The sequence below is a fragment of the Onychostoma macrolepis genome, chromosome 18 (genome assembly GCF_012432095.1).
Source record: "Onychostoma macrolepis isolate SWU-2019 chromosome 18, ASM1243209v1, whole genome shotgun sequence".
In the NCBI taxonomy this organism is placed as follows: domain Eukaryota; kingdom Metazoa; phylum Chordata; class Actinopteri; order Cypriniformes; family Cyprinidae; genus Onychostoma; species Onychostoma macrolepis.
In genome coordinates, this window is record NC_081172.1 from 24042192 (window position 1) to 24056828 (window position 14637).

Genomic DNA, 14637 nt, shown 5'->3' on the forward strand with positions numbered 1-14637 from the left:
ATCGCGTGATCTCACGTGTTGACTGGGATCTCTATGTCATCTCCATTACATGATAACCAATTGATAATGGATGTTAACACCTCGTTAAACACTAAGGAAAAACCCACTCACCTGTCCACCCACTGACATGTGGTTTGTGTAAAACGGGCTATTTTATTCAAATTATTAAAGGGACATCTTAATTTTAACTCATATCTAACTTTATTTATTTTAATTATTAAAGCCGCTAAAGCATTATAAAACAGCTCCTTATACAATACCTGTACATACAACTGTCTATTGTTATATACCTGTACATACAATTGTCAATTTGTAAATTTTTATTCCTTATTTACTTGTTCTATTTTTTAATTCTTCTTTTTTTTTTTTGTGTTTTTTGTTCTGTCGCTGTCATTCTGTTGTACTGTGGAAGCTTCTGTCACAAAAAACAAATTCCTTGTATGTGTAAACATACCTGGCAATAAAGCTCATTCTGATTCTGATTCTTATTTTATTTGCTATGGTCAACATTTTCTTCTATTAGCAATAATACAAATGAGCTATGCATTTTTATTGATTTCCACTCTGGCAACAAAAACTATGCAGAAGCTGCTTTGACCTTTTAATGTCTCCGAGTGGAAATCAATAGCACTGCCCGTAGAGAAGTAAGATGCAACCTTACCCAAGAATAATGCAAAGATTCTGTCACCTGATAAAAGTGTCTAGTTAGCATTGCTTTGGGGCATTTTTTACATGTTCCTGGTCAAGGCAGGGTGTCCCAAAGACGTCTGATCAATAAAGCTCTTGGTGTGCACAAAAATGGTGAGTAAAAGGTTAGCTCACCATAAAATTATATTCTGTCATGGTTTGACTGGTAAATTTTGTCCTTTTAGGATGTTAGGTTAAATTCTTAGCATAAGCTGATCAACATATGAAGAGAAAAGAAACAAAGACAAACAAACAAATAAACAATGAATCAGTGAGTCAATCAATGTACTAATCAATCTGCTACAGGGAAAACTGTAGAAATAAAATAAAATAAAATCTACCTTATAAGAATCAAATGCATATCATGTATAGTCTTGGCAATCCCAAAATGTATTACTCCAACAAACTTGAAATAAATAAATATGTTAAAAAAAATAAAAAAAAAAACGTTTAAAAATGAGAGAAATGCTGACTATTTTTCCTTCACTACAATAAAATATCCATAATCAAAATGTTAATTATGTTAAAATACCTCCCACCCCCATGACTGCTATTTTGATATTGTGACCTTAAAGACTACATTCTACAAACGAATTTGGATATCATCAGGTAACTCAGTTTCATCACCTGTAGGTACCCAAAATTTTTATTATTATTATTATTATTTTATATTCATTATATTTTAGTATTATCATTGTTCTTGACATTGGCCATGGACTCTAACCAGACCCATGATAGTCCCATGAAAATAGTCTAATATTTTAAAATAAGCATTTTTATAAATGCCATTATATTTTCTGACCATAAGGTGGCACCGACCCCATGTGAGAGATGCTTTAAATAAATAAACAAACAAGACAGGATGTAGCAAAGACATCTATTTGATGTGCAAAGCACTTCCAGAATGCAAGAACAAATTTAGTTTTTAAAATCAAAATCAAATAAAAATATTTTGAAGTTTAAAAAAAAAAAAAGAAAAAAAAAAAAGACCTATAGACCCCTGCATTCTTGTCTATATATCCTATCCTGCTGTTTTTGAATACAATAACACTTCCTGTATGGACGGCCTCTTAGGCAGCTGTTTCACTACATTTTTAAACTACATTTCATATGGGGACTAAAATCCTGATTTTGTGTGTGTTTGATTCTGACCCTCATCACTGCAGCCAGGCCCCATGCAGGGCTCAAAGTCTTGAGTATGTGGACAGGGCACACTGAGATCCAGCTGTGCCTTCAGCATCCTCTGCCTCATCCTCTTCCCCTTCTCACATGTCGAAGAGCTGCACGCAGACCACGGAGACCAGTTGGAGTAGATACATGTCTCTGGAGTGTCATCTGACAAAACAGAAAAGAAAAAGAAGAGGGAGGATGAAAAGTTGGTAACACTTTATTTCGACAGTCCACTTTAGACATTCTACTAACAATTTTGCAACTACATGTCAACTAGCAGTCATTAGAGTATTAGTAGACTATCTGCTTAACATCTTCTAACACTGCAAATTAATGAGAATTAGTTGACATGTAGTTACAAAGTTACTTATAGTTAGCAGAATGTCTAAAGTGGACTATCAAAATAAAGTGGGTCCCACTTTATATTAGGTGGCCTTAACTACTATGTACTTACATTTAAATGAATTATTTGGTACAATGCACTTATTGTGTACATATATGATTTTACATTGCACTTATATTTTTAAAAATACCTATATGTAGTTACATCTGTAATTGATTCATGTAATTACATTTATAATTACACTGTTGACCCATCACTTACACCTTAAACCACCCTTAAACCAACCCAATCCACCAAACCTGTCCCTAACCTTACCCATATCCCACCTCAAAGCAGCAAAAGTGTTTTACAATACAATATGAACACAATAGTACATAGTAGTTAAGGCCACCTAATATAAACTGTGACCATAAAGTGTAACTGATAAGTCTCATAATAATAATTTAAAAAAAAATGTCTGTAAGCATTATGGAATCTCATAAAGGGAGTGCCCATAAGACAGAAAAATCACTACTGGGATATTTTTTGTTGTTTCAAATAAACATCAGTGAGATTAAATGGAGAGCAAAGAGCAACTTTTGCTTAAACTTTTGCTTTAAAAAATGCCAAAAAATGTGCTCAAAGAGATCTACTTGAGGTGTAATGGTGCCCCAGAGGGTGGTATTAGGTCCATCAGCCAATGAATTTGCATGATTGGCTAAAGACAATCGTCACACCTGGAGATATAATCCCTTTGTCCAAATTCCCACACTTGTGGTCTTGGCCACTTGAGAGCACGTGCGCATGACAGGAAGTAAGTGCGCAAGACTGTCCCAGGTCTTAAAAACATCAAAGTGCAATGCCCTTAATGCACACTAAATCCACACTATCTCGAATACAGCTCCAGAGCGCTATCCGAGGCTTAGTGTATCCCATCATGCATCTTGTTATGGAACAAATCATGATATTTTGCAGAGATCTCACAAAAGTTCACGGAAACCTTTCCAATGTAAGTTGAATATTAAAATAATAGGCTAATTAGATATTCTATAATTTGGTAGAAAAACAAAGTGCTGCACGTTTTATTGGTGCAAAGATGAGTAAGGTGATATTTATTTTAACATTTGCAACTGCTTTTCAACTGCTCCAAAAATTAAACTGTGTCATGTTATCGGGAATACCGCACATATATTTAGAAGTTGATTTTAAAATGCAAAGTATTTAAAAAAAAAAAAAAAAAACATAAATAAATAAATAAATAAAGCTATGTAAGCACTTGCATTTTTGTAATACAAAAGTTCGACACACACTTGTGGTCTTCATCTTCACTTGAACACTTGGGACAAATACAGGAAATACATCATATACAACCTGGTCTCATGGCATAAACGTACCTGGGTCCACTTTTTGGACGAGACCGTTTTTACGTGATATAGGTACGTATTGCTGTGGTTTTATTACGTTGCTTCAGGTACGTATTGAAACGGTTCCGAATTCAAATATCCAGGGACCATCGCTAAAACTTAATGCTCTATCATGTTGGAAATATGCCCTACACCAAACCCAACCCTAAACCTACCCAATAGTGTTGACAAATGCAAAACTGATATAAAAATGCATTTGTTGATGCAACCGTTTTGTCGAACCGTAGTTCACAAGATTCAAACCGGAGCTCCTCAGCTCTCAAGTGCGTCTCCGTACTCCGTGAGCTACTGAACAAACCTACCATCTATGAAAACCCATATGAAGCTGGATATGTGTAATGCTAACGTTCAAAAGCATCAGTTTTCAAATCTCCCAGCATATTAATATTGTTTTGAAGTCATAACATGATATTCTTCAAGTAATTGTGTGAAAATTACGCTTTATTAATCGAAACTCTGTAAATTTGTGTGAAAAGGAATAAAAGGTGTCTGAGTTTTACTCCCTCTAGTGTTCATTTCTTTTGGAAACTGCAGTGATATGTACTTACTGGTACGTATTTCACGTCTCGCTAAAAAGTGCACCCAGGTACGTTTATGCCACACGATCAGGTAGGTCATATAAGTAGTCAAGCGGTCAAGTGCAAAGACTGCAAGTGTAGGTATTTGGACAAAGCAAATATCAAGATTCCAATTCAACATAAAATGTAACCCAGGAGCTAGGCAAAATCTAATCTCTCTCTAATCTAAAAGGAAAAAAGTATTCTTTTGGCTATTGTGTATTTTTGTATGTAACAATTGTTATTTCTCTAAAGGGATTTTGTAAGCAACATCAGAAACCAAGCTGAGATTTCAATAAAATATAACTGAGAATTTCATTGAGTCTCACGAGCTATGAAAGATTCTACTTCACCTAAACTTTTCTATCATACAAATTTGATTCTTTATCTAACATCTTCTGGAAGAACATAAAGAACAACAATTGGAAATTAGTGAGATATTACATTTAAATGCACAGTCTCTGAATTAATCAGCTGTCGTTTGGATGAAATGATGGAGTTTAAAATTTTAGAATGAATATCTGAGACAAAGCTGTTAATGAAAATATACAGTACATTATGTTCTCATGTTTTATATAAGTTTCCCGAGCCTAGCATAACCTCTCGATAATACAGTTTACTCTTGGTTGGACTGGAGGAGTTTAGGATATTGAATAGTTAAAAGTATCATTCTCTCTCTCTCTCTCTCTCTCTCTCTCTCTCTCAAGGTCGACTTTGATGAAAAGATAAAGAGATGCAAACCTTCTTCTTTTTCCTCCTGGGCAATGTCAGCCACAATGTCGTCCACATTATCAGGCACAATGTTGCACTGCTCACCCTGCAGACATCAGAAAACAACTCAAACTTCCAAACAGACTTTAAATGATGTCCCTCATTTAATCATTTTCTTCTACACAGTGATGGGATTTGATTCACTATTACCAGCTGATTGAAAACAGCAAAAAGCGGATGTGGGTTATACTTTTCCCTGTGTTCCTATTAATTCTTATACAGTAATCTAACTCTCTCCCAATTGAGGATTCATGACTTTCAATACTTGCAGGGCACTGTTGTGACATGCTGGGTTCATAAATATGTATAATCTGTTGTTGTTAAGTTATTTTAGCTCTCACTTTATAGACTTTTATGACATGAATAATGCAGAGCACAATAATAAAAGCTAAAACCGCAACAGCTAAGAACATTTTCTTTTGAAATTGATTTTTTTTTTTTAAAGACAAGCATAGAAACAGACCTTGCGAGCAATTCTTTCTATGACAACTCTGGCCACAGGAGTGATTGCGCCACCCTCTGGGTCATAGAAAGGGCCCTGTGGATGGTCTAAGCTTGTGAGGGGACGAATTTTCTCCTGAGGTGTTGTAGGCTTGTTGGGAGACTATGGCACAAAAAATAAACCAGTTTACCAAAATGTCAAATGTCATTTACTCTCACACAGAACACACAATAAATTTGGCAGAATGTTCAAGCTGCTCTTTTCTCATACAATTAAAGTAAAAGGAGGCATGCAAACATTTGGCAAGCATGTTTCACAAGACTTTTCATTCTGCTGAACTGTTCTTTAAAAAAAAAAAAATACAGGATAAAAAAAAATATATACACATATTTAAATACCCACAGTGTATTCAATTATTTTATATACAAACTGATGTTAAATAAATACTACAAAAGGGCAATTCCTACATGGTTATTCCTTATTATTACAGTTTAAAATCACCTCACACAACAAAGAGATCACCATAGCAAGCCTTCAGGCTTCGAAAAAGAGAGATTAGCTCCGCAGTCAACAGCAGCAAGGTCGCTGAGTGAGGTTGAATATAACACGCACAACCAGGGGAGCAATACAAATTATATACACAGACCCTCTCTTCAATGAAAGAAGGAAAAATAAAAGTGAGAAATCGAAGGCTGTTTTAGAACTAGACACGGTTAAAGGCACGTTTATTTGCATCATGAGATTATCTATCAACAGTATATGAGAATAGTTGGAATGAATGAAAGAAAGAAAGAATGAATACATACATGCTTTTTCTAATGTAAATGAGAATGTTACACATGCTGTTTATAGAGCTTAATGCATATTTAATACAGAACATTCCTGTAACCACCCAACTAATCTACAAGTAAAATTATTCACCTCTCAATATGTAAATGAAAAACAAACAAACAAATTAATGAATTAAATTAACAAACAAACGTTGACACACACCAGTAGATGGCAGAATCAAGCTATGGTCATGACTGTATGGTCTCCAGTGGACTAAATGAAAACATACTTCTTTTTCATGTTTTTATTTTGTTCTGTTATTAACACAGGGAGAACTCATTTAGTGGAGTTTGCTTTGAGCAAATGTGTGATAATCACAACCCTATATTATACAAAGATCTCAGGAAAACGTACTTCACTGCTAGTACTTCACATATATCTATCTATCTATCTAGATTTTTTTGTTTGTTTTTTTGCTTGAACCTGTTAAGTTTATGCCAGTTTGCATGCCAGAAAAATTGGGACATACCAAATGATAAAAGTTCAGCTGCTCACTCAAATTAACCGATCATTCATGTCATTTGTGAGGACAAATTCTATATAAAAAAAGAAAACTGCTAAAAAGAATTGATGTTTAGAACCCACTGTATGAGTGCTCACCTCATAAGTGACCCCGCTGTCTGTCCCTGCATCCCATGGAATGAGGTCCTGAACCACCTTCTGGACCCAGCCACACTCTCTGGTGCAGAGGTCCTCTGATGACAGACCCACGTTCCAGTCAGGACTGGGACCCAGCATGGTCAGAAAGGACATCAAGTGACGTGTGCGGTCCACTGAGAACTCAGCTGAAGGAGCCGCTCGACTGCAGGTAAGAGATAAATCAGGTGCATTCATATTTATATAACATATGTCACATTCATACATGCTAAGGAGCTACAATAAAAAAATAACAAAATATGTTTGTTTGAATAAGATGTGTTATGTGTTAGAATATTATTTTAATGACAATAAAATAATGTTAATAATTAATTACATAATATTAATCAATAACTAATAATTGATTTGATAATTGAATTGACTAATAATTGATAAAAGAAAGAAAGAAAGGTTTAAGTTGGAAAGTATTTATTAAACTGTATTTATTTTATTCTGAATAAAAATAGCATGAAAACAATTCCATCACAAGAAGGGTAAGAACAGAAAGATAGTCGGAAAAAGGCCAAAAGACAGCAGGCCAGGAGAGAGGTGTAAAATATAACAAAGAAAGTGTGTGTGTGTTTCTGGCAGAAGGGTGTCACTGAATGGCTTGCCATTGTGTTCTCCTCTTAAACCTGAAAGTGGGATTCATTTTGTAGCCACCACTCTGACTGATATTTTCTCATCATAATACCTCTTATCTGGTAATTACACATCTGAACTGCCCTCTCTCTCCATCACTCATTCAACAGACAGCACTAGTGCAATGGCAGAGCAGTAATTGTTCTAGCAATCAGTGAAACAGTTACAGTTTGTAAAACTAGTTACTTCTTATGTCCCCACTGAAACTATATAATATTATAGAGTTTGTCAGCTTTTTTTTAATGATTAATTTCCCAATTATTATGCATCACCCATGGAGTGCATTAATGAATAGGTGGGAGGGGAGGGTCAGGGCCATGAAAGGGGAACAGACATCCACTTAAGGGCAGTGAAGACCATGGAGAATCCAGAGGAACAGAAGATTGGGAGCAGCCAGATAACTGGTGGACCACAGCAGACCCAGAAGATAGAGGAAAAATATTAGAGGCCAAAGTGGAGCTGGAGGATCGGAGGACCAAGCTGGGAGCTCGGAAGACTGAGGTGGAGCCAGTGAGACTGAGGACCAAGGTGGAGCCAGGGGAATGGAAGACCCAGGTGGAGCTGGAGGACTGGAGACCCAAGACAAAGCTGGATAGACTGGAGCCAAGGGATCGAAATACCAAGTGGAGCTAAGGGAAAGAGGCACCCTGGTGGGGATAGACAAGTCAAGGTGGAGCCAAGGGATCGGAGGACCAAGGTGGAGCCAGGGGATCAGAGAACCTTGGCTGAGTTAACAAACCCAGAGAAGTGGTTTTGGCAGACCAGAAAGCTATAATCGAGCTGGTGAAGCCAGATCCTTGATGAGAAGGCTTTCATGCTGGACAGAACCAGCAGAAGTGGAAGGTTCTGGATTAAACCGGAGAGTAGAAAGAGCCGATCAAAGTAGAAAGGGCTTGAGGGGTTGGCTTTAGGGTGGGTATTATTTCCAGGGAGAATAGATTGTGATTGTTTCTTCTACGATGAACTGAGCAATGTGTGCTGGATCAGGGATAGACAAGGCCTCAGAACATTTATTGGTCCTTGAAGGAAGATCCATCTTTTGGTTTGGTAATTTTAGAACATATAGCTGGTGTCAAAAAGAACAAGTAGTATTGATGTGCTTTGAGTTGGGGTCCTGATCACTTTTTCTTCAGGAAGACAGTACAGTATTCCTAATATAAATCCCAGGACCCCAATGTAAGACAATTTATAATGATAGTAGATTATTCCAAGTATTACATGCCTACTAAGTAAGTAAGTAGGTAGGTAAGTAAGTAAGTAAATGAATAAATAATCTTTTTGCATAAGGTGATTTTTTTTTTTTTAATCCATCATTCAATCTAAACAGAGTCTAACACAAAATAAAGATATAAAACCTTATTTACGCAAATATCTCTAATTTAATAATCCACAATGTTTTGAAACCAATTTTTCTATGCAGACAATAACATCTGTATCTCACTATCTCTACACATGAAGAAGACTACAATGATCATGTTGGTAACATTTCTGTCTGCAGGTCTCTTTAACCTCTATTTCTCTCCATTTCAGACATACATCTTCCCTTTGTATTGGCCATATGGCTGTCAGAGATAAAGTTAACCCCTCTGAGATTTTCTGTTAAAAGAGAGATGCATAGCAAGCTCACACAGTGGGGTGGACCACCAGTTAGGTGTTAATAGTCAGCAGGATTATGTCAAACATTTGTTGTACATGCTCACTGAGTGTGTAGGGGTTAGTAGGATTTTGTTGTGTATTCTGGGGATGAACTAGTCACCAGCTCTCGTTTAACTGTCTCAGATGTAATGGACATGTTTATGCATGTATCTTTCAATCAATTAAAACTTGTAATCAAACGATTTGATATGTTGATACATTAATTGAAATGTATTGCGGCAAACATGTAGATGAGAAAAGGCCTTACAGAAATTCAACACATTGCTTATTTCTATATAATTAACTTGTTCCACTTAGAATGCCTGGGACGCAGGGTGAACTTTGCCAAGAGTGCACTGTCCCCCAGCCAACGATTTTCGTTCCTGGGAACAGTGTTCGACTCAATGATGTAAATTTTTGGATTCATGAAAGTGTTCGTATTTTCAAAATGTTAGTTGGTATGAAAGAAATATATACCTGCTCCCTACCACGTGTAAATGGTGTGTATAACGTTCTGTGTTCTTTTTGGCAAACTAATGACACTGAATTTTGATACACTGCCATTATAATATTTTACAAGTTTGTTTGTTGTGTTTTTAAATATTTTTTATTTATTTTATTTTTTTTTTGGTTAGCTGAGAGTTTATAAACTATGGGAACCAGTACAATCACACCGTGCTAAGGTAGAGGAATGAGCATGTGTAATTTTGTCCTAGCCACCTCAGGGTCCAAGGGAACAAGAACAGCAAACACCTTAGGCGAGCGGGTTAAGCTCACAGAGGTCACACCCGGCCTTGGGTGATCGTTCCAGAAGACTCGCACAGCCTCAGCACCCATGGGGGCCGAAAGCGCACAAGTAAATCCTCTGCTAGGTTTGAGCATGTCATAGTCCAACTCCAACTCAGAGCGGTACTGCAGAAGCAGGTACGTGCCCATTATACAGAAAGAACCGTTGCCTGTAAGGCAGGGACATCTAGGTTATAAAACCTAGCAAATGTGGATGGCAAAGCCCAGCCGGCTGCCCCACAAATTTCTGCAATGGTGACGCCTCTAGATCACGCCTAAGAAGAGGCGACACTTCTAGTTGAATGGGCTCGTACTCCAATGGGGCATTGTAGGCCCAAGGAAGAGTAGTCTAGCATAATAGCGTCAACTACCCACTTAGAAAGTCTCTACTTCATGACCAGATGCCCTTTACAGATGGACGGATCCTCGCCGCGGCTTAAGCACCAGGCGGAGAACCACGACCATTTAATGGTGTAGAGCTCTAGCCTGAGAAATGGTGTTTAGAACACACTCTGGGAGGCATGCACGCTCCCGTCGAGTGGCCAAAGATGTAGGGCCCACAGCTCTGCTCGGGGGTGCCATATCATCCTGTTCGCCTGAGAGAGGAGATCCCGCCTGAGGGGAATGGGCCACGGGGCTGCTATGAGCAGCTGCGACAGCTCTGCTAACCAGTGTTGGTTTCTCCAGAGCGGGGCCACCAGGAGAACTCTGCATTCCTGTTCCCTGATTCGCCTGATTACCTGCGGGATCAGAGCGATAGGGGGAAAAGCATAGAGAAGGAGATTGGGCCATTCGTGGGCCAACAGATCCTTGTCCTTGGAATAGTAAATTGGGCAATGAGAATTGTCTTTTGAGGCGAAGAGGTCTATTTCCGCCTTGCCAAAGATTTCCCAAATTTTCTGAAACATCTGCGGATGAAGCATCCACTCCTCTGAGGGGACCTTGCTTCGTGACAACATGTCTGCTCCTTGGTTCAGTTTTCCCGGAACGTGCTGCTCTCAGCAAGCGCAGGTTGAGCTGAGCCCATTCCAGGAGCCGCTCTACTAGCATGAAAAGACACCTCGATGACAGCCCCCCCCTGGCGATTTATGTAGGACATCACAGTCATGCTGTCCGAGAGGACCAGGTCTGGCAGGAAGGTTTGACAGGCCCGACATACTGCCATCATTTTGAGGCAGTTGATGTGCAGACTGTCCTCCGCTTTCGACCAGTGGCCAAACGTCGGTTCTCCTTCACACAGAGCTCCCCAACCCATGTTGGAAGCATCTGTCAAGACTACCTTCCTGCTGTAGACCATTCCCAGAGGAACTCCCTGTTCCATCCACTGAACATTCGTCCAGGGGGCCAGGGCTGATATACAGGCCTGGTCCACCCTGATAAAGAGATGTCCATGACGCACAACCTGATATTGCCGAGTGTGACGTGTTCCTGGGTCAACATCTTTGTTGACCCTGGAACAACATTGTGATTAACCAATCAGATTTCAAGAACCAGTTTAGAATTTTTGTGAAGTTTAGGATTACAATCAGTGTTTGGTGCCTGTACATCAGTGTAATTCATGTATCAGTTCCTCAGATTTTAAGGATTACTCATGGGTAAGGTTAGGTGTAGGTGTAGGATATGGTTAAGATTATATTTTTGGATTAAAATGTTGTTCCAGGGTCAACAAAATATGTTGACCCAAGAACACGTCTAACTCAGCAATATCAGGACGTGCGTCCATGACGCCACGCATGGGACAGAACTCGTGGTTTCAGCCAGTACTGAAGGGGACACATATGAAGCAGGCCCAACTGTAGCACTGGAGACGCTGCAGCCATTAGGCCCAGCAGCTTCTGAAACATCTTGAGGTGGCGAGAGGCACTGGCTTTGAAGGAGGCCACAAGCTGCTGTAAGGCCAAAGCACACTCTGTTGTGACCACTGCTCTCTTGTGCATTGAGTCGAACACTGTTCCCAGGAACGAAACTCGTTGGCTGGGGGACAGTGCACTCTTGGCAAAGTTCATCCTGAGTCCCAGGCATTCTAAGTGGCTGAGGAGGAGGGCTCTGTGAGATAGTGACTCTGCCTCCGACTGGGCCAGAACGAGCCAGTCGTCGAGGTAATTGAGAATGCGGATTCCTTTCTGTCTCAGAGGGGAAAGAGCCACATCTATGCAGGGACAGCCTGAAGGGAAGGACCGTGTATTGATAAGCCACTCCCCCGAAGGCGAATCTCAAGTAGGCATCTTTCAAGTTCAGAGAAAAGAACCAGTCCTCTGGGCGGATTTGCGAGAGGATCTGTTTCAGTGTATTCATCCTAAACGGCCGTTTCATGAGAGCGTGATTCAGGCGCCTGAGATTGAGAATGGGTTACAGGCCTCCATCCTTTTTTGGGGACGAGGAAGTAATGGCTGTAAAAGCCTGACTAGCTCTAGACTGGATGAACCACTTCAATGGCTCTCTTCACCAGCAGATTTTTCACTTTGGCATGCAGGACGTGTGCGTCCTCACTCTGCATCGAAGTGGGGACCACCCTGTTGAAACGCGGGGGTCTCTGAGCGAATTGAAGTGAATAACCTCGTTTTATTATCCCCAGAACCCACTCTGACATTCCGGGGATGGCTTACCATGCCACGGCCCGGGAAGACAGGGGCTGGATTGGTTCGAGTACCTGGTCGCTGCAAGGGGAAAACTGCTCTCTTTTTGAAATTGTGTGTGTTTTATTTTGACCACTATCACAGCGTATCACCACTTGAACGGGCCCAGAGTTTGCAGCAAACACATCGCCGACTGCACCCAGAACTGGATGGGGTGATTGACGGCTCATGATAGGCAGCTTGGGGGGTGGTCCGGCTGCAGCGAGACTTGGCCCCCTCCACTTTCTGACCCTTAGATCAGGACAGGCCTGATCTTGGGCCGGGGTCCCTGTCGTTTCGGAAACGGGTAGCGTCTGGCCGAGTGGGAACGTCGTCGAGGCTCAGGCTTGGCTGGTTGGGCGGCGGCGGCAGCCGCAGGTGCAGACTTCGGGGACTGCTGAATTGGCACAGACTTGGGGCGACTCGAGGCAGCTGTGGAGCTAGAGCGTTGGCCTGGGACGACTTCTGTGCCTTAGTGAAACGCGCAGTGAAGCCCTCAACCGCTGGCTCGAACAGACCGCTGAGAGAGATCGGGGCGTCCAGGAACAGGACCTTGTCGGCATCTTTGATCTTTGTCAAGGTTAGCTACAAGTGACGCTCTTGCACTACTAGTCTGGCCATGGAGTGCCCTATGGCTTGAGCCGTGGCCTTGGTGGCATGCAAAGCCAGGTCCGTGGTGTCCCTAAGTGTCGTGGGGTCCAGGCCAGACTAATCCGTGCTGGTGAGGAGTTTGGCCTGGAAGACCTGGAGAACTGCCATAGAGTGGGCTGAAGTCGTCCAACACGGCTTGGATGGATGGGCGGCCTTTTCCTTCCAGCCAATAGCAGTGGGCGGGCAGAGATGCGCGGCTGCGGGAGGGTCCTCTGGCAGAGACCACTCCAAACCCAGCTCCTCGACGGCTTTCGAGAGGACGCTGAGTAATTCAGCGTCCATCCCGGGCTTAATGTCGCTGGGCTCGGATGGTGGCAGGGGGGAGGTTCGGCAGTCGAGCCCGACAGCTACTCGGAGTCCGAGGCTGCCAGTGACATGCTGTCATCCAGCAGTTTGTCGTCGGATTCCACGTGGAATTTCCCTAAGCAGGAAACGCACTCACAAAATTTGCTCTTTAGAAATTGGGGAAGCTGTATCACTGAGATGCTGAAGGCAGCGGGTGAGCGCGTATATTAATGTGTATGTGTGTGCAAACTATGTATGTGTATCTGTGAGGGAGAGAGAGTGGGAGAGATAGAGCTTGTGCTTTCCGTACTTAATAAAATGACATGATTTGTTGTTTTTATCATATTGCTTACTATATTTATTTGTTTGGCCAGTGTCGTTGTAGGTTTTGGTTCTTTTCCTGTAAGGACCTTTGAAATAACTCAAATAATTCGGCAAAGTGATATGGACATGTAATGATATGGACACTTTAGAATGTTTGTCGGCCAATCAGATTCAAGCATTCAATGGCCCTGTAGTATAAATAATTAATAAGACTATGCTTGATGTAGGGGTATGGGCGCTATACCAGTATTAACGTGACTACCAGTATTATGTTGTGCCATGATATGGATTTTGCTATACCGTGGATACCGTTACATATTCATGGATTTCATTGGATGGACAGACAAAGATTTTTTCTCCACGGTCGTTACTGCGTCATTAGAGAGAGAGATGCACCGATTGAGCGGCCATAGATGGTTTTTGCTCCAAACACACAATTGGCTTTTAAATATATTTTGGCTGATCTCTATCTGGAACTGCACACAAACTGGATTATAATAATTTCCCAAAATGTAATTTGTGTGGAAATATTACGAAGTATGTAAACGGCTGTTAACACAGGACAGAGACGCAGAACAGAAGTGCAAGATCACTGTTCACAATGCTCGAAATATAGGAAGAAAAATATAAATATTGAATTGGGGGCAGGGGGTTAACATGAAAGAATATATGAAGGGAACTCTCTTCAGAAAACTTTAGATGGCATTTTGTCTTTCTCTTACCTCCATGTGCATAAGCGCAGAGCAGAGCAGAGCAGCTTTGTTTATAGCCCTAACTAAAGGAACGCTAAATTGAGGCCATAAGCGCCATCTGCTGTCAGAGAGTGAATTTGCATGTTCTTTCAGTCCATTTGCTGTTT

General features: G+C 40.7%; 1 protein-coding gene across 1 annotated transcript in view; it reads right to left on the bottom strand.

The window, feature by feature from the left end:
* spon1a (spondin 1a) overlaps window positions 1-14637 on the bottom strand; it is a 176000-nt gene that overhangs the window by 13052 nt on the left and 148311 nt on the right. The window contains exons 8-11 of the mRNA XM_058752280.1: window positions 6805-7006; window positions 5395-5535; window positions 4902-4977; window positions 1840-2022 (exon numbers count right to left, since the gene is read on the bottom strand). Coding sequence (XP_058608263.1) covers window positions 1840-2022; window positions 4902-4977; window positions 5395-5535; window positions 6805-7006 — 602 coding nt within the window. The remainder of the gene's footprint in view (window positions 1-1839; window positions 2023-4901; window positions 4978-5394; window positions 5536-6804; window positions 7007-14637) is intronic.